Raw genomic sequence first — 24,888 nt, 5'->3', positions numbered from 1 at the left:
TCTTCCCAAATAACTGGAGATTATGGTGCCGCTAACTGCAGCGGAGACAAGTGGGGCAGAAAGCGGAAGATGAACAAAATGATCACTGTTTATGACACACTACTAAAATTGCATTTTCTATTTGATGAGCTTCTGGCAACAGCTAAATGTGAGTGAGAAAATCAAATAGAACTACCTTCTCGGGCACCACACTCTTTCCATCCCAAGCGTAACCTCTCTTAGTGAAGTAGTTCACGGTGGCAAACTCAATAAGGGCCGAGAAGACGAAGGCGTAGCAGACGGCAATAAACCAGTCCATGGCCGTGGCATAAGCCACTTTTGGGAGAGAGTTCCTGGCACTGATACTGAGAGTGGTCATGGTCAGCACAGTGGTCACTCCTGCAAGACACACATGTGAAACATTAATGGAAATACTCAAAAAATACAGCTTGACCTATTGGAAAATGATTCAAAAGAGAGGTTAACCATTAAAGCCATGAGTTTACTGTTGACTTGAAATACAAACGTTGCATAGAAACCAAGAGACATTGGACATGGACTTTTTACTTGAATAATGTTGACCACTGATAAATTCTGCTTTTAATAATTTCACAAATGTGGAGGTTCATAGATATATTTCAAGAAGTTGCAGATGGTCCAAGAGTTGTTGTTGATGGTTGAAAGCAGGAAAATGTGCCCTCTCCTTGAATTGGACCTGCCCCTTTGTAGCACCCTATAATGTAATAATTTTCTGAGAATGTAATAACGCCTGAAAATGTCATAAAATTTGCACTTAACTCAATCGAAAATGTAATAAAACCCAATAATGTAATAACTTCCCCAATAATGTAATAAAATATCCTGGTGGATATTGTAATAACATTTTTACCAATAATGTAATACCTTATTACATTATTGGGAATTTATTACATGGTACTCAAAGTCTGCAATTTAACCCAATAGTCATTCTGGTGTTTCAAATCCAGTGTATATAACGTTCTTAGATACTTAAAACACAAAATGTAGAACTCTGGACTCAAAATGAACATATATATTACATTATTTGTCAAGTATTACATTATCAGTTTTGGAAAAAAAAAGAAGACCCACCTGAAAATGTAATAAATTCCTAATAATGTAATAAGGTATAACATTATCGGTAAAAATGTTATTACAATATCAGTCAGGATATTTTATTACATTATTGGTGAAGTTATTACATTATTGGAATTTATTACATTTTTGATTGAGTTAAGTGCAAATTTTATTATATTTTCAGGCGTTATTACATTTTCAGGAAATTATTACATTATAGGGTGCTACATGGAGGTTCATAGATATATTTCAAGAAGTTGCAGATGGTCCAAGAGTTGTTGTTGATGGTTGAAAGCAGGAAAACGTGCTCTCCCTCTCCTTGAATTGGACCTGCCCCACTGATTCAGAGTGCAGGATATTTCCATTGAAGGAACAGCTCATGTCTCACTATGTGGTTGTACGCATTAGCCTTAGTTGTGTGCAACATGTTGCACATGGGAACCACGTGACTAGCACAAATTCTGTCGTAAGTCAGAGCCAAGTTTGACTGCAGGTACGGTAAAGTGAGTACTGAAACAGCTTTTTTTGTCCATAACACTGCGTGGGGGAATTTTGAACTAAAATGAGTTGACACAAGACACACTCTGTGTCAACTGATGGAAAATGTTAAACTATAACATCAGCTACTGGAAGCTGCGATGAGACACAGTGTAGCAGTAGAGTAAGTGGGTCAAGGCATATATAATCATAATAATGTGTAATAATGTGGTGCACCATTAGCATTAAGCTGCTAATTCACCAATTCACTTTGAACTAACAGGAAGGAAAGCTAAAACCAAGAGCTAAAAACAAAAGGTTTATAAAATACTCCCTTATTTACATGCTTTATGTGGATAAATGTTTTTGTATAACAGGAGATCAAGGGTAATATAGTGCTGTATGTATATTTTCTCACCAATCAGAGGGTTGTGTCATTCTGTCCACCACCTCCAAGAAGCAGAAGCAGCTAGGGCTTAATGATTACATGTGTCCATTTTGGATTTATGTATTTTCTTTTTAATTCCTCCTCTGTTCTGGTGAAGTGGTAAGTGATGAATCACAGGCTTGTCATCCTCCCACTCTCTTTTCACATGCTTTTGCCACCGCCGACTGGGAGCTGTGGCTTGAACCATAAAGGATGATTATTGTGTCCTCTTTTCTGAGAGCCCATTAATTATGGGTCTTTGGTCATCACTAAGTCAGAAATGTTTTGATGCATTCACTGGATCGTCATCGCAAGAAGAAGATGGTTCATGGTAACGTTTGTGATGTTCACTCGAGATATAAAGCATATTATCATAATAGAAGGTCAAATCCATTTACTGTGATGCAAATTATTGTTGATTATTATGACTTTTCAAATTATTTTGTGTGAAGAAACAAGGCACACGTCCATAAACGTGATTAAGCAGATGGAACTGGACGGCATAGACTTTACCGACAGTGACAGTCAAATACGCGCAAGAGGATGTGGTTTTGAATAACAACTATTATAACATGATGTATTCCTTGATGCAGGTTTGATATATCACAGAATCCATGTTCTGCACTGCACCAAGTGCTAAGTAGGCCATCGTGCAGTTTCCTGATATATTGTTATGGGAATCCATGGCAACTGAAGGTGATGCTCTGTCATGTATTAATGTTTGTGCACAAATCCTTTGATGGCATTAATGTGTTACAAATGATGGGGAATCATTTGAGAGTGACACTAATTATTCCCCTCAAAGTGCTCATAAGGAGGGATGTTGGTGGGAGAAGGTCATTGTTTGTGAATTTCTGGCATCAACTTGTGTGGGATTGTTATTTCACTTTCAGCCCCGCCCTTGTTTTGTTTTGTGGGGGTGGACGGTGAAGTATTTATGACTTCTCAGTCATGACCTACAACTGTTATAAAGTTAGATCTCCGTATGTGGAAGCAAGTAGCAGTCTGATGCAAAAGTGATGTTGTTGAAAAATCCAAAAAACATTTCCATAAACTGACTGCTATGCTTTGTTTTAGGCATAAAAAAAATAGTCGGTGTCTGTCTGGTGTCTCTCGATGACAGACTTGACTGCATTCCAGTCAATTTAAAGCCAAGCTATAATCTAAAAGACGCCACCAGCGGTATTTGATGCTCTGAATGTTTAATCTCGCACGTTTCGGGGGCTTAGGTTCCATTACTGCGTGGATGTAAGCAGTCCTCATAACAGTATATGTGATAAATTAGGAGTGAGGCCAGATTGCCGTCTGTCCTGTATGACACAGTGTTTACCAGTAGATCAGTTTTTCCTTTTTTTTTGTTGTTGTAGAGGATGAAGGCAGAACCACTGGGTATTACACAAGTCCTTACAAAAGAGCTTTGATGCTCGATATCGCACATATTTACTGTGTTTGACAATCTCTGTTGTCATGGAAACAAGTATTCCATCTACTGCAGTATGTTAATACCACAAGAGGAAAAAAAAAAAAGAGGGTGGATGGAGGGTAGCGGGGAGTGCTAAAACTTGAAATTATCCATGGATTTGATCTCAAAGAAGGAGTTGTTTGCCCTACCCATTTCATACATTAATAGATTTGATGGCTGTGTGTGTATGTGTGTGTGTGTGTGTGTGTGTGTGTAATTGTTTACGATCATCTGCATTCATGTGTGAAACAGTAAAAGCACTTTAGTTGTTTTTTTCCCTGTAAAAGTGACATAAATAAAGCTGAATTAAGCTGTGTAGGTGGGAGCGAGCGACTGCTAAAAAGGCCGAGGTGTGTTTTCCACCTCAAGGGAGGGCGACCCCCCCACAACACTCTTTGCGTCTGCCTGGCGATGGGCCTGTTTAAGAATCATTTTGAACACTAGCAAGCTGGTTCATTAGAACATGACTCCGGAGCTGCTCTTAAATGACTCTATTTGACGTGTTGTAACGAACAGACTTGAGGCTTTGAAGGCTGTTAATGAACAGAGCCACTGATCTGGAAAGTTCTTACTGGATTAATAGTGGTTTAACTCAATTCTTGAGATTTGGTTCTACTCCATTAGCTATGTGGACAAGCACTGACACTTGATATATATGATGCATGTCTACATGTTTTCTAACAAGGTTTTGCTTTTTATTTACATTAACACTTCACAAGACTCACACATACAGGGTAAGAGATAAACACTGGCGACATAACAAGAAAGATGGCGTAATACAGCAAATTTGGGGCAATGAATTAGATGTAATGAAAGTCATATAAAAGAGGGAAGGTTTATGTTGGAGAAGTAGTGCTGAAATCGTGCCCAACTATGATATGACTACACAAATAAGTATAAAGCTCAAGAGATTCATTTAGGGAAATGTAGGGCAAAAAAAGTTCACTTCTCTAATAAGTTTCTGTCAGAGTAAGCTAAAGCTTTTAGAAATTTGATTTAAGGCCATCAATCCAGTAGACAATTAATGCTCCGCCGTAAAAGGCTGCAGATCAGAATATAAATTGTTCCGGGCATGGCTAAAAATAAATTAAAAGGCTCTGCAGCTATACATTTTTTTTCCACTATAAGTCAAAAGATTTCTTTGAATGAGGTGCAAAGGAACTGCTTTATTATTTATACAGATCTTTCTTGTGATTTCGTTTTTGGTTCTTTAAGACTTAAGTCCACGACTGCCAACTTTGAATGCCAGTTTTGATCAAATCTGTCCAATCTAAGGCCAGAAGATGAACTGCTAGCGTATCTGGAGAGAGGGTGAGGGTGCATGAACATTTCTCTCTGCTTCTGTCCCGCTTCTTCATTGCATGAGGAAAATCACTTTGCAATGCTATAAATTAGTTATTTAAGAAACTATTTTTGATGTTTGCCCACAACACACCTGAACAAAAAAGGGCAGACAAGAATAAAGATGCTGCTTATTAAGTGTAATGGCGTCACACTCACACCTGAATAATGAAAAGGCTTTTACTTTAAAGACATTGATGGGGGTTTCGTAAAGATGCGATGTTTTTGCACTCAACCGCAGGTTCAATTCAATTCCATTTTATTTATATAGCATCTAATCCAACAAAAGTTGTCTCTAGACGCTTTCCAGAGACCCAGAACATGAACATAAACCCCCGAGCAATTATTACATCAACAATGGCAGGTAAAAACTCCCATAATGGGAGAAAAACCTTAAGCCAAACAGTGGCAAGAAAAACTCCCCTTTAGGAGGGAAGAAACCTTGAGCAGGACCAGGCTCATAAGGGGGGGACTCTCCTGCCGAGGGCCAGACTGTGGGGTCAGGGACGTCAACAGCACAGCAGGCAGGTGGAAGCAGCAACGGATGACCGGGGGTGGGGACCGCAGGCCAGCATGCAGCTCCTGAAGCTCCGGCCCAATCAGCAAGGCCCAGGTTAGGTGCAGGGTCGGGGAAAGGTTGAGAAGGGGCAGGGCCAGGGAGAGGAGTCTTGAGGGACAAACCTCTCCCCCGCCCGAAAGGGGCCGTTACCCTGCCCCTCTCACTCCCACGCTGCAGGTTCCGGTGTTGTGCATTCAGAGATGCTCTTCGCCACCGGCGAGGTGGAGCTCAGTCTTAAAGAAAATACGTAAAATGACAATTTATCAAACATTGATAAAGTTTATTCCCTCTTTACAAGCTTCAGAGTGAATACACTTTACCAGTGTTTGGAAAGTTGTCAAAATTCTTCTTTACCTCCCTTCACCTAGTTCCAAGTATGAAGCTGTCTTTGTTGCATGTCTACCAACATCCCCACGATGCTGCAGGCACTCATTTATTCATGCCTTATCAATAACCCTAGCCTCATGGAAGCATTACTCGGAAATACATTACATTCAGCATCACTAAATCATCCTTACATAAATGAAGAAACAAAGTGACACGTTGTCAGACGAACAATCCAATGACTGCGCCGACACAAGATCTGAGATTACGCTGGCACACAAAAACAAAAACATGTTACAGTGCATTAGCACACGGTACTGCAGTCAACGCCATCCAGTCCAAACCAATCCAATCCAGTTCAATCCAAGTCAATTCCATTCTACTCAAGTCAAGTCCCGATGTATCAGTTGACCTGAAGTATTTCGATCTCTATCTCAGTTTTGTGGTTTATCCCAACTGGAAAATTGAGGTGCAACTACATACACTCCAGTCCAAACCAATTATACTCCAGTTCAATGCAGCCCAATTTATCATCATTGTATTTGACTTTGGACGCTTGTTGCTAGGCAACAGGTTATCGTAGAGACATCATACAAATGTTTCCCGACTCGGCACTCTGTGGACTTCAACATATTCAAATTTCATGAAGCTGTGATTTAAGGAAATTTTATGTCAAAATCCATGCCAAATGGCCCCATTCATTCGGATGGGGTTTTTTACCACGGTGAATAAAAAACCTATCCGTTAACGTAGTCTGAACCGGAACGTGCACCCATACACGGCATACATCGTTAGATGCGTCTCCATCGTGCCTTGATGGGCATTACTTTTCTCAGTCAAAAGCGTTACCGTGGGGACGCTAGACGCCAAAAAGCGCGCACCATTAATAACTATTGGGAGCACAGGAATGAATGAAATACAACCGTAAACACTTCAAACTGACATAGAACCACCCTGAACACAACCACTACAGCCCCAAACCAAAGCAGCGAGAGGGGACGAATGGGCAGTAGGGCATGCCCATATCAAAATTTCCTGAAATTTTCTAGTTGTATTTCTTAATGCCTGTTTGTATGAAAATGGAATAGAACAAATATGGAGAGGAAGAACTCCCTTTTACCAGGTAGGGACTTGCAGCACACCTAGATTAAAAAGGCAGCTGTTCGCCCCGTCTGTGTCCGGGAGGTTAGGGGTGTTGGGGGGGGCGGTGATCAATGAGTGATCATGAATATAAATGCTCACATTTGCACACAAGCAGCATGCGCGCATGTAGAAAACAAACACACAAGTGAGACGCGCTCACGTTAGTGTACAAATGTGTGAGCTTGTGTATGTCAATAAACATTTGCACATGCACACCCGGGTTGCAGTTTACACACCAGCTCGCTCACAAGGTGTTATTCCTTAATGAGCAGACACATTAAACGGCATCATGGGAGAACCAATAAATACCCAGCCAATCGCTTCTAAAGAGGAGAGATGGAAGCAAGCTAATCCTCCGAGCACTGCTGTCCCTGACAGCTCAGAGACAGAGCAGCGGGGAGGGAGGGGGAGGGTGGAAAGAAGAAAAAGTGCCATCGCTGGCTATACCTTTCTATTTTCCTGTTGGTTGTAAAAGGAGGAAAAAAAAATTGCTATCAGTTTTCTTCAACACAGAAATAGCTATAAACTAATCAGCCTCTTAATCGGCACAGTGATAAATAGGATAACTTTACCCACTGCTGGGTTTTTAAATTGCCTATTCATCTGCAGGGCAGGCTTTAGGAAAAATATTAACTGCAGAGGTTTTGCTTCATTGTCACATAATGTAACTCAAACAGAGTTTTTCAGGGCTACATTTTATCACTTTAATGCTGCTTCTACGTCAACTTTGGACAGCTGGTCACATCTGTATTGATCGGAAAACAGCTAGTATAACAGTAACTGTTTGTTTATACTTAGTATTGTTTCCCATTACTGCTTCAAAGTTTAAAAGAAATGAATAAAGTGTGAATAGATGGCATGCTTTGGTGGTAATACCACGAGGATACAGGACAGACTGTTCTACCTTGTCTTTACAGTTTTTTTCCACAGCAGACAATTTGAAGGGGTGAAGTTTGTCGCTTTACTTAACTCCACCTCCTTCTTGTGTGAGCTGTTCCTCCTGAGAAATCGCCATTACTGGTTTGATTTATTCACTTTAAGGGTATAATAATAGAGGATGATGTGAAGCTAGGTGGAAGTGAAGATGGAAAGAAGACTCAAAGAACCCTGTGAATCTGAACAGCTTACTGACTAACTGACTATCATGCTGGAGATTTTGACAGCCAAATATGTACAGTACTCTCAAGAGCAGAAAAACAATAAAACATTCAATGCAAGGCACATTTTAAAAGCCTTATTCACCCTGCACTCAATCAGCTACTGTAGTAACATGCATAGTCTGCGTGTCAGGGTCCCCTTGGTCTCTGTTATAGATGTAGATAAAAGCTGTTGAAATAATGCATCCCATAAACACCACTAAACACTGGTGTATTCATACTGGTCATTATGCAACAACAACAAACCTCAGTCTTTGCTCATAAAACTTTGTGGCCTATTGTAAAGGGAAATATAAAAGTTGAATACGATAGTTGCAAGCCGGTCTCAAACTTAAGACACAGTCTCTGCGGGCGACCGGCAGCCACAACTCCCAGTCGCTTGGTCATATATGAAAAACGTCATGACGATGTTTGAAACTCCTTTTGCTGTCAGAAATCACTGTTGCCATGACTGCCGTACCAGTGGTCTGATACCAGCTGACATCTTGTGCATATGTCAGAAACACCAGGGGTTTTGACAAATTGGCAGAACTTATGTCAGCATACGTTCAGCATCATAAAAAATATACATAAAAAAAGAAAAAAATCTCTAGATCAAAGTAAATATTACCAGCAGTGAATCTATAGAGGTCATTAGTCCATGAAATGAATATGGTATGTAACGCATTATTCCCAACTTCATTCTTCCAGGTAGTTTATTTTATTTATGTTCCTATTAAATTATAAATCATTGTAAAATACTCTATATAGGGAATGAAATGCCTTTAAAGTCAGGACCCCTGGTACCCTTCAATCTTAAAGGTGCAGTGGCTTTCATGCTGAATATCGTCTTGTATGTCTTAACCCTTGTACTGTCTTCGGGTCAAAATGACCTAATTCTACTGTCCTTCTTTCCTCCTGCTCTCTCCTTCCTTCTTCCCATCCTCCTTCCTTCCTTTCTTCCTTCCTTCCTTCTTTTTTCCCTTCCTTCTGTCCTTCCTTCCTTCCTTCCTTCCTTCCTTCCTTCCTTCCTTCCTTCCTTCCTTCCTTCCTTCCTTCCTTCCTTCCTTCCTTCCTTCCTTCCTTCTTTTTTTCCCTTCCTTCCTTCTTTCCTCCTTGTCTCTCCTTCCATCTTCCCTTCCTTCCTTCCTTCCTTCCTTCCTTCCTTCCTTCCTTCCTTCCTTCCTTCCTTCCTTCCTTCCTTCCTTCCTTCCTTCCTTCCTTCCTTCCTTCCTTCCTTCCTTCCTTCCTTCCTTCCTTCTTTCCTCCCTTCCTTCTTTTCTCCCTTCCCTTTCCCCCATCCTCCCTTCCTTCTTTTCATTCTTCCTTCCTTTATTTCTTTCCTCTCTTCTTCTCTTCCTCCTTCCTTACCTGAAGACAGCACAAGGGTTAAATGACAATCGCAGGATTGTCATTTAAGATTACAATGACAGATCTTGATTATCTGCTTGTGTTGTCTTAAGTATTTAATTTACAGCTACATTGACATTATAACCTCTTTGAGAAGAGCCTCATTCATCTGCTGTCTCCAAGCCTGTGTATCAATCATGCGGATAGACAACGCTGTATGCTCGGGTGTGTGTATCTTTATGAAAATGTATAAATCTATTTATACAGCCGCGGACGTGTGTGTTTGTGTCTCTGCGCTCATATGCTTGCTTGCACAAAATATGCATGTAATCTCAGAAGCAGAACCAGCAATGATAGCATGAGGGACACACATGCCCTAGATAGTTTGAATCTAATCTAGGCCATCCTCATTCCCCTCCCTCTGACACGTGACAAGTAGGCCTACCGCAGGTAGCAAGCTGTGGCACACACGACACACTCTCCCTCACACACACACATCAATGCACGGCCAAGAAAAACACAATTCATGCAAACAGACACGCAATCGTGACAGGGGGAGTGGGAAACCAGCGGAACACTGCAGAGCTGCAAAGTGCGGTGCCTCCTTAATGATTCTGGGGGAATCGTTTTAAGTAGCGGGACGGTGGGGACGCTGATGTCCATGGGAGGAAGAAGAGAAAAGGGAGAGGGAAAAAGGAAGTGTGTAGGGCGAGGTAACTCAAGGACATCCAGCCTGCTGTGCTGTGCTGCTACAGAGCATGCTGCAGACTAGCAAGAGCTTTCCTTTTGGGTGGTATTATGTAAGACCTCAGTGTGACAGACAGACAAATACACATAAAGCCACGCACAAACACATGTGCCCATGGAAAAAAAAACACACATACATTAATGAGCACTTACATCACACACAGACGGGCAAATCCACACACACATTTATGCTCTAACATTCAGAGCACATATTTCTAAATTCACACTGAGCTGTGCTTAAAAATTCACTGCAGCTGGCTACAACTGATTATGGCTCTTCTTCACCTCCGTAGCGCAAACACAACAAAACAGAGCACGGCAGAAAAGAAAAGCTGCGCAGGAAGATTGGTCTCAATAAACAATTGGCCAATTCATATTTTAAACCTCCTATTTTCCATCAGACATGGTGAGATGTTTTAAGAGTTGGACTGGTGCAGCTGGTTTTCATCACTTTCCGTTTTCAACAAAATAAGCAACTGATTTGTGTTTAACTCCATGCTGTAAGTCAGTTTTGAAAACACTGTGTACCATGTGGAATTGTGGCATGACAACTGCATTATTTGTTGTACGTTTGAGGATGCTCACCCCTGCCCCCCCTTTATTATATCTTTAAGCATACCAGCTGGTTTAGTGGCACCCTGTAAGCTGCTAGAGTTTTGAGTGAGTGCCAAATGTGTCATCATTGTGTCTTCCAAGCTGGTTTGCAGAGAACAGCTTTCCAACCTTCTGGTGGTGGGCTCGTTTTCTATAGCCGCAGATGTTTAGAGGGGAAGAAAGAAGACAACTCACCAAAGACAGTCCTGGCAGGGACGGACTCTCTGTTCAGCCAGAAAGACACCTGGGAGAGGATGACTGTCATGATGCAGGGCAGATACGTCTGGATCACAAAGTAGCCAATTTTCCTCTTCAGGTGAAAGTGGGTTGTCATCACAACGTACTCTCCTATTGAGCGAAAGATAAAAGACAGAGAAAAGTTACAACAAACGCACCAAATCTGACCTTTATTTTGAAGAGATTTTGCATAAATGCTATACAATGTGGCTATCAGGCTCTTCCACAAGAGAATTCCCTTCTTGCACACATCTCACTGTAAGCTGCAATTTGCCATTTTGGTTGAGGCGCAGTGGAGAAGTGAGCACACGAGAGGGAAAGATGATTACAATGGACCAAAAAGACCCTTTGAAGAGTGCACAACAAACAACGGGCTCTTTGCCAACAGTCAAGGCCACATTTGATCATCGTCATAACCAAAGAGGGTCAGGAGATGAAACCCTCCCCAACAAAAAGGCTAGATTACTGCCCCTAAAAACACACAGAGATATTTGCAGGGTAAAGATGTGGAATATGCTTGATGGGTGAAGCGTGATCTCTACTTTCAATATGACTGAGCAAACATGAAATGGATTTTACAATTAAAAGTTACAGACCAGATGGAAGGCAGAGAGACCTCAAAACAAAACATCCACTGATGTCAAAAGGAATTGGTTTATAGCCATATAAATGTACTACATGAGCCATAACAGATGTTTTCAAGAATTACTCTCTGCAAACAGGTCACCAATTTGACTAATGACTAATTTTTGTTAGTATCAGTTGACTAAAAAGATGTGGGAGGGAAAAAAAGCAAACATGAAAGGGCCAGAATTTGGTCCATGGTCATTCAGAAAAGCAACATTTATGGTGACTGATATCACTAAAGATGCTCTAGACCGGGCGTCGGCAACCCGCGGCTCCAGAGCCGCATGCGGCTCTTGAGCGCCGCCCTAGTGGCTCCTGGAGCTTTTTCAAAAATGTTTGAAAATGGAAATAGATGGGGGAGGGAAATATATTTTTGGTTTTAATATATTTTCTGTAGGACAAACATGACACAAACATTCTTAACGTTTTCCAATGCTGTAAAAATGTGTAGAATAAATATTAAATTTCAACATTTCTGTTAACGAAGATTTGCGTCGGAGCCTGCGACACATGTTTCTACCAGCAGGGCGGCGCCAGGCAGGTGGCAGGTGGCTGTTGCAAACTGGCCAAAGGGATTGTTTCCAAAGGGACAAAGAGAAAAACAACTGAGGAGAAAAGAGGATTCAATGTTTCTTGGACCGAATCATTTGCATTCATTGCCTGAATGTTAATAATATAACTAATATAGATACATGCAGCAGTTCCTCCGGGTACTCCGGTTTCCTCCCACAGTCCAAAAACATGCATGCTAGGTAAATTGATCATTCTAAATTGCCCGTAGGTGTGAGTGTGAGTGTGTCTGGTTGTTTGTGGGGACTGCGGGTGGAAACTAGCATTTCTGCTAAACCCGGTGTATTTACACTGCTTAATGTAGTGTTCATGAATATGCATTGTCCCGTCTAAATAAACTTTGAAACTGAAATGTGTTGTCTTCATTCTAAGGCTTATACAAGACTTTTATTTTTTTGCGGCTCCCGACATATTTGTTTTTTGCTTTTTTGGTCCAATATGGCTCTTTCAACATTTTGGGTTGCTGACCTCTGCTCTATGTAGCTACGGTAACAATCATTTTTAGAACGTCTATTTGTGGAAGGGCGAATGATGAGGAAGACTGAGAAGGTCTGCATGACTGCAAACCACACGTGTGCTGACACCCACCTGTACTGGACTGCACCACACCAGAATCCACGCTCTGCCCCATCAGATCATACTGGTTTAATCTGGATCCGTCCTCTGCCACCACCACGGACTGAGCGGCGCCTCTCGTCCACACGTACACCACCTCTGCTCTGGTGTAGGCATCTGGCAACACACAAGGTCAAAAAGTTGTCAATTATTATGCTTCTGAGCATTTTTCCATCACTTGTTCTCATGTTACTTTCATTGAAGTGTACAAGACTGGAAGGGAGGAATATATTTCTAAAACATCTACGATTTTATCTTACCTCATACCCTTCTGTCTGGCTTGTCTAGTCCACTCTCTTCTCAGTTTTTCATCCTCATTTCTAAGCATATAATCGACCCTTTGTATATCTTTGTATGCATTCACAAAAGTTTGATTATGTAATATTATGTTCTTTCACATCATACTATGCGGCATCATGTCATTACTCATCTTTGGAATAAGCAAACAACAGCCCAACAGGACAAAATGACCTTAAAGCAGGCAAGTCAGTCCTTTCCTTCCCTCCGGCCAACTAACCTGTCAAAGCTGCAGTGTTGCTCGACCACTGCAGAGGAAAGGATGGCTCAACTGCAGACTGCAGCATAAGGAAGAGAGCTCATCACTAAAATATTTAGCAAGTGAGTTCAGTTTAAAGGCATTTAAGGCTTGGTCCTCTCACTCATGCTGTGCGGTTGTCTAAAGAACGGCACAGAGGCACGGTAACGTTTGCTTCTCCTTTTGGTTTTCGTGTTGCTGGATTTTCACTCCTGCCCCCCCAGTCCTATTAATCCTCTCCTCCGGTTTTTCTCTCATTGTCTATTCTTGACTTCAGCCTCTGTCATTCCATCTCTTGTTATGCCTTCTTAAGGGTGATCCAGGGTAGTTGCAGCTGTCAGTGTCCGTGAGCAGCTGGTATGATGCTCTGGCAATGTTACGGAAAGCAGCGCGTGCTGCATGCCTTCCAGCATCTTAGAAAGGTTTGCCTACTGTATAATCATCCTGTCTTGCCTCACGAGACGGTGTCACATGCATGTGTGTACTGCTGTGGTGGATTCACAATCATCCTTCATTGTTGTATGTGACCACAAAGACTACTTACAGCTGCCAAACTTCAACGGACAGGCATGGGCATCCATAGGGAAGTCTTCCAGGTGCATGGGGCATTCTGCTCTTACTGTAAGCCTAGAAAGATTTATACGCATTAAGAGTGAATTAGAAACAAAATATGCATGGAAAATGACGAAAAACAGACACAATGCTACAGTGGGGCTAATGTTTTGCAGTGGAACTGCATTTATGTACCAAGAATATGTTTTTTTCCCCCAGAAACGTTAAGGTTCCCTGAGCAGTGAGCTTCTGTTTCCTTGCAGCTTGGTGGAAAAGCAGCATGTCAGGCCACCCGTGACACACTAATCTCCCATCTATTCCTCTCCTCACTCATCTGTGACACCAATATGGGCTCTGCCGCGTCCCCTCCCCCCCTCACTCAGTAAACATGTTGAAACAAATGTTTTATGATCCTTGCCTTAGTCGTATCGCAGTGGCATTGGTCTGTGGTGTGCATCAAACTTTGCACAGACCCCAGGGCTTCATTTACCCGTCCTCTACGGAGAGCTTTTGAGGTGACGAGCATCGTTTCAAACCCAGCTCAGCTGGACGTTGCTCTTATCAACTTGTTTGCATACGTCAAGTAGCACAATTACAGCATATTAAAGGTAGTTTTATTATTCCATTAAACACAGCACTAGGTACATGACAGTTTGAAGGAAAACCAATCTCTAAAGGATATTTAATAAATAGTATGATAATGAAAATGAAAAATTTAAAGGACAGGGAATCATCTTTGTATGGAAAGGAACCCGGACTACCGTGTTCTGAAGATGAACAGTGTTGAAGCAGCGTATGGTGAAAATGAAGTTGATGCTTCTTCACTTGATAGTTATATGATAAAGGTGTCAAATTAATATTGAAAAACACATACCAATGCTTAATTCATAACCATTAATATATTGCACATTTTATTTGTATACACTGCAAGCAGCCAGATATCTTAACTGTTTCAAAATACCACAATGCAAAAACTCAAAATCTTAACAAGAATATTTGTCTTATTTCTAGTTAAAATGTCTCATTATTAGTCAAAATAAAATCTCATTACACTTAAAACAAGACTCATCACTGGAAAAAACAACAATTTTCACCTGTTTCAAGTAGATTTTCACTTAAAATAAGTCAGTGGAAGAAAAATCTGCCAGTGGAACAAGATTTTTCTACTTATTTCAAGTGAAAATTTAACTGAAAAAGGTTAAAATCTTCAAATAACAAGTTATTTTTCTGGTAATGACTCTTGTTTTAAGTGTAATGAGATTTTTTGACTAAAAATTAGACATTTTAACTAGAAGTAAGACAATTATTCCTGGTAAGATTTTGAGTTTTTGCAGTGCATTATGCCAAATCGCCCTTTATTCAAATCATTAAATACAAATCAACTGTCCCCTCTCTCCTAACTTCTCTTATGCAAATTCTATGTGTAATTTTTGTACTGCTTTAGTTTTTTCTGTATCTTATAAAACATCAAACCTTCTACAGCGATGAAGCCAGCGACATGAACGTACCTCATGGTGTAGAGCAGCGTGCCCTCCTCCGTGATCCGCAGCAGCTTGTTGGGCATGGTCATGTTGTGAGCCACGGACTTCTTGCCGTTGTGGAAGAAAGTATCGGGGGTCCAGATCTTGCTGGCCATCAGGTTGTTGAGACGTAGGACGGCCATGGGGCCTTTGAACTTTAGTCTTTCATCCTTCCAGCTCTGTCTGAAGAAGACATCGATGGTGTACTCCTACATGTGGACGGTGAGAGGCAGAAGTCAGCGACCGCCTCGGCTCCCTGTCCTGCAGCACTTTCCTTTCTTACTCAACGCTCTTATGACTTGAAAAAGATCCTGAGTAGTCAAACTTTATTCTTCCCTTTTGTCCCTTTCAATGCTCTTACATTTTTATTTCTTCCGTCTGTCACTTTGACTTTCCTGTGCAGGTCTCGGCCCAATTTCCCTGCTGGTATTTGTCTCTTCAAATTAAAGGTTCTGGCAAACGTAGGTTCATAGTTTTCCAATATCCTCTCTAAAAGACTCCCTCAGTTGTTGTATTCTCGTCGCGCTCCACTTTACACAGCAATGCGTGTGGCTTTTCTTTCCATTTTCTTTCATTTCATTTCATTACATAAATATAGTCTGCCCAGTTTAATGCAAATGTGCAAAGAGAAGATCATTTGCTGCCCGGCCATTCGGCATCGCATTGTTAGGTCAGTGCGAAAAATGATTATTGTTAGCATTTATCTTTGGGGAAACTTCTTTGCTCTGTAATCTAAATTAAGCTGGGCACAAAAAGGAAGCGGCTGGACAAAATTAGGAGGACATTTCCTTTTCAAGCAAGCTAATGACTATAGCTGAGAGGAGATTTTAATGGCTCCACATGCCTGTTCGCTAGACTGAAAAGAGCCTGAAAGAAATTCCAGTGCAGCTTCTTTTTTTGTTCTCTTTTCCCCCAATTTCAACGTGGCTCTCAAACGGTAATTAGTGTAAACTGAAACAGAGCTTCAAGGAAATAGAGGAGAATAAGTAAGGGCTGCAGATGGAGAAAATGCTCCTCAGCAGAGTTTCTGCTTGTGGCCTCAACAGAACAGTAACATAGTTCTGACCTGCATGTCAGCCACTGCAATTAACTGAGATTATGTCAAATAGAGTAGAGACACTTCATGTGAATGTGAACGCAGTGAATCATTTGAATGAGATTAATTGCTTTCTGGTGCACGGGGCAAAGATCAGATACTCATGTTTGAACAGCCTGGAGATTTTTTTTTAAGTAGGATTTTAAAGAGTGTGAAGAAAATCAAAAGAGAAATCATCTCTGTTGTGAGTGACTTTGCCAATGAAGTTTGGCCTTTTAATGCCACAAAGTGTGAAAACATTTGGTCCTGGTCGTGTTTATCAAGAGTCTCAAATAAGACGAGCAATATTGGTGTTTTAGATGCAATTACAGTTCATTCCAGGGGCAAAAGAAAAACGCGTTAGCTAGAATTAAAAAAAAGAAATGGAGCCTATCACTTCCTGTCTGCGTCTATTTCTTCCTGATTTTCTTCCTTCAACTTTAAGGTCGAAACTTTCGGGTGCAGGCAGATCAAAAAAGGAGCTACTTCTTGAATATGAATTTGAATTGACATTCTGCTTATCAGTAGAACAAGACAACAAGTTTTTCAATATTTTGTAAGAAATAAACAGGGTAAATGTGTCAGAATGCACGCCACATTTGGAGAAACCACATGCAGTCGTATTCATGAGTAGGGGTGGTGTTTACTGTCAACTGAGGGATATGAACCAATAAATGCATTCTGTAAGTGACAGTTTTATTGGACTATTACATGCTAATGTACTGAATCATCAGCTGAATAAATATTTTACAGTTTTTTGAGACCAGTGTGTCCTAAAAATGAACAAGACAGGTGAGAGGGTGGAGGAATGGGAAACATTTACGGAGGCGGTATAAGAGTCTTACCATGTCATGGTCCGAAACTGGTCCGATACTAGTCACAAAAATGTCAGTCTTGACTTCAGTTACACGCTCTGTTGAAGCAGGAAATAGTCCGAGAGAGTGACTATTAGTGGCATCCATTAGCCTTTAACTACTAGTTAACACAAGACCACCTGCTATTGCCTCTGATCCAGTCAATCTAGTCAGCAATGTTTCTAACACTCAAAAATAGATATATATTTTTGTATTTCTTCTGTCATTGGCCTCGGTGTCAGAGACTCAGTTCTTACTAAATTTGCGCTGAGCTAAAACCACATGCATGCACTCCGCTGGATTCTGTACATCGGTGTTAAATTGAAATTTTACAACGTCACTTATTAATTAAACCATCCTAAACTATGTCTTAACTGCTGAACTTGTAGCAGGCCTGGTTGTCATTCGCCTCTCTCTTTCACACTTTCTGCATCACACCACACCATCCTCCACGTCCTTCACACTTTTTACTTTTCATATTATGTTTTTCCTTTTTTTTTGTTTTTTTTATGCTCCATTTCTGAACTTAATCTTTCCTTTTCTCTTATTTCCTATTCCATAAATTTGTCTCTGAGCCTCCTTGTCATTTTACTTCTCTTCTACAACAATGCATAGTTGACAATAGAGTAAATAAAAGCCTATAAAAACACTATGTGATATTGCACGCCCTGGTTTTAAAACTTTACAAATGCAGGAGATCAATAAAAAGTAGCTGGTTCTTTATTTCAATGATCGTTCAACAGTCACTGACCCCTCTTCAATGGTGTAAAGTCATATTGATATAAAAGTATTCACCTGGAAAAGAGATTACTTATTGAGTCTATGTTTGTATACATGAAAAAAGAAAAGAAATCCAGCAAATGGGGATCTCAAGGGACAAAATGCTAAATGTGTTGAACAACAGGTTTACTGACCTCCCAGTCCTGGCCGGAGGCGATTGTCATAGCCGTCCAGAAGGCTGTCTAAGATCTTAGTGAACACTGTGGTGTTATCTTTCTGCTCATCTGTCATGCCGTTCTGCCCAGAGCTGGCAAAGAGAGAAGATTTAAGTCAATGCTAAATTCCTAAACCACAGCCCTGCGTATATATATATTTCACATTTCACAGTGTTTAAGATGGAATATCAAAATCACAAGATGAATAGACATTTATCCTGATAGCTTGGAAGTGGACATTGAAGTGAAATGCCACATTAGGCACATTTTCTCCTTTTTCTCAGTTAATACTCTTGTATTCATTGAAACATAATGCTGTGCTTAAAGGAAACACAAGTGTATGTGCATAGAAACAACATCTACGCACTACAAAGTTAGGACAGTCTGATTCAGGGAGTAGAAATGGGTTAATAATGATGCATTATTTATACTTTAATATGGTCTTTAGATGACAAAGGCCTTGCTGAATGTGCTCTTTGAACATCATGACACAAAATGCTCATCGCGCGGCTGTAAACACACTCAGTAATCTTGAAAGCGGGCACACATAAATCATTTAACACACACCTAATCAGACCAGCAACCCCTAATCACATAGTGCAACATGCAGACAGGATGGGACCCCACTGAGACGGCACGTATGTGCAAGTTTGTGCTTGGATATCAGATTACATCCAGAGCTCTGTATGTTAATAGCAATCATCCTTAATAGCGCTCTGTATGGCTCTGTCATCTCCCCCTCTTTGTCATTCCGGTAGCGTTTTGGCTTTGATTACATGCAAAATAAGCAGCAAGTGTTGGAAAACAAGCTCTGCTAGCTGAACAGCTCCAAGGAGAGGGAAAGGTCATCAAGATTAGTTAGCGGGGACCTGCAAGTGGAGGGGAAGGCATGGAAAGAATGAGGGGGAAAAGCAGCATTTGGAGAGCGTAGCTTTAAGATGCGCAAAAGAAAAACAAGGAGAAATGGAAAAAGGGGCAGATAGGTGGGAAAGCCAGGCTGGGAAATGTGTGAAAAGTATTTAGACTGTTATATTTTTTTTTTTCAGAGGCAGCTCACATTTAAAGCTGCATGACCGAGGCCGATCCTGCAGATCCAATCATGAGCTCTAAAAACCAGGATGCACCAATCATGTCACTAATGAATATGGATAAAAGGATTAATGCACATCTATCTCCGTGCCTCCAATTTCCCCTTGATTCACAAGTACTCGCCTGTCTGCCAAAAGAATGGAAAACAAATAAATACAAATAAAAACAAGGAACTCTCTCTCGCCGGCGTTACAACTGTAGAAACTCTGATGAGCAATTTTCAGCCTGGAGGTAATTGCTTTGAAACGCTCACATTTAAAACAACAATTAATCTTTCTTCTTCAGGTCTGAGAAGCCAATTACGTACAAAAACAGACGCCACAAATTACATCCATGGGACGTCAATTAAGGCTAAAAAAACCCCCACAATCTAGTTTGCCCTTTCTACGTAATTTTCCACCATCCAAATTTATGTGGGCATTTTTCACGTCCCAAAGCAGAGAAAGATTGCAAACATTCCCTCACGATCAGCCCAAAGGGTTTTCGTGCTCTTATTAAAGTCTTCATCAATAGAGAATATAAACCAGGATGCTCAGATGTTTGTTGCTCAGCGATAGTTAAACTTCATTTGATAGAGTATAAAATGGCTCCACCCTTGAAACTTCTTAAAATCATGGCGGAGTAGCAGTTTTCTACTGGAATGAACACAAATTTAATAAAAGTCTGCTCTATTTTACTATTATTTATGAAACTGGCATGCCAAATTTGTTATTTTTACCACTTGAGAATGAACATATTTCTGCAGCACAGAGCAGCCTTTAAGTGCTCATGGTAACTAAACCACATGGGATGGATATTCCAATTGCATTTCAAGGATAAAACAAGAAAATGCAGAGAAAAGGGTGTCGTGTTGAGGAGTACACATGTTTATCAGCCAGGGGCTACTTCCTTCCAAAACACTGTACACCATCCCCATCTACAGGTCATCTGAACAGCAACAGTGCTGTTCACACTCCTGCTGCCAACGTGCCTCTCTTTTTCTGTCCATTTTACTGTATATCTTCTTCTCTCCATCTCCATCTCTGACTCTCCTTTCAGCCAGATATCTAATTATGAGCCAATTTCTTTGCGTTGGCAACGTACTGTAGCGGAGTGCTTGGTCCTCTTGATTACCGTGTCTTGCTGGAATCCCCAAAGGTGTGTGTGTGTGTGTGTGCGAGTGTGTGAATCTGTATTTGACTTCAAAAACAGGACTGGATTATACACTAAATCTTCGGGTGATAATTGCTTCGCAGTTTTGCAGTGACAGTCCCCTCAGTACTGTCACTGCAGCACTTCAGTGCATTTCCTCTAATGTGCAGCTCATCAAATCCAGTAAATAAGACTGTCCATTTGCAGCTTTGTAAAGCTCAAACCAAAAGTTACAGCCGTGACAAATGAATTAGATCAAATTAATTTGCAACAATTACATACTGCGATGGATTGTATATTTAAAAACAGGACCAGTGTCTTTGTCATGTTCTTGAAGGGTAAGAAACATGTACGCCATAGAGTTTGGATGTGTTTTTTGTGTTTCTGTTGAGAAAGGGAAGCTGTAGCATCCCAAGATATCACTATTTAAGTCAACTGCCTGTGACAGTTCTGCTGAATTATTCAACTAGAAGAAAAATTCTGATCCCCCAAGTCTCTTCGGGGCTTCTTCACAAGAACCACAAAGGGTCTAGAGCTGGAATGGTCTTCGTAGTAGGAACATCTGATGAATTATACTTCTTCTTCACTCTCTTTTATTATTATTATTTTATTTTTTTCCATCATGAATGTTTTTAGGTAGAGGTTACTGTCAAAGTTATCAACATTTAACCAAGCATTAGCTTGAAATATGCAGGACGTGAATGGCTGCTCAGTTTTTGGAATCATGTGGGAATTAATGCAGTTGCAGTCAGATGACAGTGGACGTTATTGCTGTCATCTCTAATCCAATTCTCTCTTTTCTCTCCTTGTTTGCCTGCTTCTGAGCAGCTGACATCTGATGTTTCAGTGTTGACACCGAGAAGAAGTGTCTGCACGTCGACCCTGCTATCCCTGCAGCCGCTGTCAAAAACTCATGTGCAGCAATTTGTGGCAAATGTCTCAGGGCAACACGGCCCAGGTCTGGAAACTCAGAATGGAGATGATGACCCACATGGATGGTGAATGGAAAAAAAGTGCAACATCACTTTAAAGTGGATAGATGATATTTGGATTCCTTGTTTCTTCTCCCTATGAAACACTTCTTATTACCTGAACACTAATAAGTGTGCAGGTTTATGACCAAGTTACAACCAATATGTTCAGTAACCCAACAAGCCAGGGAAACCTGGGAAGACAGAATATCATCCTGGCAGGTGTATGACTGTCACTTCAGATTATCATTAACATTGGCTTTCCAACTGACCTACTGGGAAGAATATGTTTAGCTTAACAATGTAATTATCTTTTTTTTATTCATGTAAAAAAAAAAATCAGCATACTATATTTCCCCTATTCCCGTTTATTCCTCATTAGAGTACAATTTGTTTTACCCAGAAAGAACATGACCCTAAAGGTAGTATTTACACCTATTATCATAATAAATCCCAGTACATTTTTCCAAACTGCTTTAACATTCAAGCAAACGCATCTTTGCTTTCAGGGGCTTTTGCCTCTTTGGAATCGTCCAGCAAGATAATATACTTCACTAGCAGAAGTATTTTGAAGTTCAAGTTCATCCTTACCTTTTCCCAGCTTGCACGCTGTTGGTGATAAGCAAATAAGCCCAGAGACACAGACAGGCCACCCTGCTCCGGCCACTCATAGTTGCAATAAGAGGACCTCTGACTGCTGAAGGTTAAAGACACAGGAAAAGGAAATAAACAAATACATTATTACTCCGTCATATGAACCATTGTCAAACCATTATCCCCAACATTTCCTCCCACCAAAGTGTCAACAAATGAAATGTGCTTCAACAGCATAGATCTGGAGGCTGCCAGTGTTCCTGTACATGTGCTTTATGTGTAGCTTGTGATCCTGGATCTAAACATCTCTTACTAATTCACTGAAAGCAATTCCCTCATGTTAAATGATCCTGCCAATGCCAGGCATGCCAGTTGTGCATGGAATCCTATTTTCTAATTATATGTCACATTGTAAGACCCTAACTAGAGGAGGAGTCCGAAATCTAAATAATAACTGCTCAATGTTTGGATGATCACAGAGGGATGTGTGTAAATACACTTTGATGACAGACGCTCAGAACAGTCTTGCGGCGTGGCTGCATCTGTAGCGCATGATAATTAAGACGAAATTAGCAGGAAACACACCAGCGGTCACAATGCACCCCCGTGTGAGCTCGTAGCACCTGTGAACAGCTTCCTCTAATACCCTGCAATGTGAAGCCGACGTACCGCAAGATCAAACTAAATGCTGCTAAAATAAGAACATCTGCCTCTTCCCCAAAACGTGTGCTATGATGTCAACCAGGTCACAAAGTATGCAAGCAACACCCTGCGCAATTGTGCATGTAAATTATTATGCTGAAATTCATCATTGCTGTGTCCACGAGAGGGCCGATTGCTTATAGGAATAAAATGAAAATGACACAAATTCTAACATTTCTCAAAAGCTCAGAGAACATGCACAGCCCACGTATAGAGGACAATGCACCTAACACTTATTTCTAGTGTTTAACGCTGTGGTGTGAGTGGATAGCAAAGAATGACATACTACTGTATATCCGTACTACGAAATAAAAAAAGAAAAACCTTTAGTTGAAGAGGATTTGAAAAATCCTGGGGAAAAAAAGAATAAATAAAAAAATAACCGAGGATAATGCAGATTAACGAATGGCGGATAACATTCGGCACAAGAACACCTTTCTAAGTTATTCTGGGGGAAATGTCAACCTCTTTCCTGCAAAATATGAACATAATTGAAGTCGATAGGAATGTAGCATTCAAGTGGCGAGCCTGCAAGGCTGCTCTAAATACATGCATGATGATCCAGCCCGTGTGTGGCGGAGTAATTAAGCAAATGTGCGTCGACGCTGCTTTTATTCTGAGCGCTGTCCATGGTGCTGAAACGAGGCTGCCGAAACGCTCAGGCAGTTAACGCTCCTTGTTTGCCATAAAACGCCCCTTAAATGCTCATCATTTCGGTAGCAACTTCATCCTTTTCCCCCGCAATAAAACTCGTCTTCGATTCTAGCAGTGTCCGTCAACAAAATCCATCCCTTTTCTAAATCCGAGTGTTACTCCTTTAGCCTGGTATACATTTTTTTTTTCTAAAAAAAAAAAAAAAAAAATCAGGAAAATCTAAGAAAGGCGATAAAAATAGAAAATGTCACTTACAGCAGATGAGCCGGGGGTATGTTAGGTGTACGCTGACTATATCCTGAAACTTTTGCGAATATCCTTTCTAGCCGGACTGAATGAGAAAAAAATCCTCTGTGATCTGAGATCTGACGAATTTTTAGCTGGAGTCTGGGGAAGCGGCTGCTGACGATATGCGCAGGTCTCTCTCACTGTTCATTGGTGCTGCTGATGCGAGTTCAACTCTCAGCCGGTCAGCAACACAAATGTTCTCTCCAACAAATCTGCTCTCCGTTTGCCTAAATGTTGACTTCATCAATCGTGCCTTTAAATCAAGGGCACGGCAAAAACAGACTATGTTATGTCCAAGAACTGACTATTCAATGTAAGAATAGGCTGTGCCAACGTAATATAAAGACTAGCCCGCCCATTTTATATGCAGCACAATTTAACTTCCACTGCTGTCGTTCTAATCTATTTCCAGTGGCTCCTAAATAAAAAAAAATCCTCTTAGATTTTCAGCTCGGTTTCCTTTTTTTTTTGACTCCCATCGCGCGTTATCCGCCTCCTGTCTCCCCGACTCCTACGTGATGGTGACCAAAAAGATACAATCCCCCCATCATTTCATTTATCACAATCAAACACATATAATACATCATACACGACCGGATAAGCATTCGTGAAAACGACAATAAGCACTTACGTCGAGGCGAAAAATAACGACAAAGAAATGAGGTTTCGGCTGTGATACGCGCGCACAAGCTGGATGACAAGAACACGCTCCTGGATTTGAAGAAATTCGCATCCTCTCACCGTGCAGCGTTGCACTGGGTGAGAAGAAAACCCTTATCCGCAATATAAAAATCCTCCAGGATTCACTCACCGTCTCCTAAAAGCCCTCGTTTGGCATCGAGAAGACAGCACTGTCTCTGTTTACAGTGGAACCGTGTCGGAGCCGCTCCAGACTGAGCATGAACGGCGCGGAGCGGAGCTGCGGGCTTCTGCAAGGGAGGAACAAAAAAAAAAGGGGGCTTATGACACGCGGCCGTGGATATTTTCTCTAGTCATCTGCGTATTTCAAGTTAAACTACAAATCAGACGGCGTTATATTGACCGATGCCTGTAGCTGCGAGAGGACTTGGAGCCGCAAGAACCTTCTTATTGGAAGCTTACATCATATCAGTGTCATTTCTAATCGCGTTTTTTTTTTTTTTTTTATTATAAATCCTCGCTGTTGATGAGGGAACGAGTTTGACAGGGGTGGGGGGGAAGGGGGGTGGGGGGACTCATTTTTACGGCCCCAGTTTTTTTGGATTGGGGATTTATTTTCCTGAGCGCAGGCAGAGCAGAGTGAGCTGGCGGTGGAGGAGTCACGTC

General features: G+C 41.1%; 1 protein-coding gene across 4 annotated transcripts in view; it reads right to left on the bottom strand.

Moving 5' to 3' along the window:
• The window catches only part of gabra1 (gamma-aminobutyric acid type A receptor subunit alpha1), a 29,019-nt gene extending 4,392 nt beyond the window's left edge, over positions 1-24,627 (bottom strand). Inside the window, exons 1-9 of one of the 4 annotated variants that reach the window (XM_061739429.1) lie at positions 24,395-24,627; positions 21,937-22,042; positions 18,134-18,246; positions 17,211-17,278; positions 15,279-15,499; positions 13,763-13,845; positions 12,657-12,800; positions 10,830-10,982; positions 176-378 (exon numbers count right to left, since the gene is read on the bottom strand). In XM_061739429.1, coding sequence (XP_061595413.1) covers positions 176-378; positions 10,830-10,982; positions 12,657-12,800; positions 13,763-13,845; positions 15,279-15,499; positions 17,211-17,278; positions 18,134-18,246; positions 21,937-22,016 — 1,065 coding nt within the window. In that variant the 5' untranslated portion in view covers positions 22,017-22,042; positions 24,395-24,627. Of the gene's footprint in view, positions 1-175; positions 379-10,829; positions 10,983-12,656; positions 12,801-13,762; positions 13,846-15,278; positions 15,500-17,210; positions 17,279-18,133; positions 18,247-21,936; positions 22,043-23,550; positions 23,789-24,214; positions 24,336-24,394 lie in introns of those variants that run through there. The other 3 variants (XM_061739432.1, XM_061739431.1, XM_061739430.1) reach the window with 3 other exon arrangements.
• Between the last annotated feature and the right edge of the window lie 261 nt (positions 24,628-24,888).

This window comes from Cololabis saira, chromosome 14 (assembly GCF_033807715.1).
Source record: "Cololabis saira isolate AMF1-May2022 chromosome 14, fColSai1.1, whole genome shotgun sequence".
Lineage (NCBI taxonomy): Eukaryota > Metazoa > Chordata > Actinopteri > Beloniformes > Belonidae > Cololabis > Cololabis saira.
The sequence above is the reverse complement of the archived record's forward strand: the minus strand, read 5'-3'. Positions and strand labels throughout refer to the sequence as shown.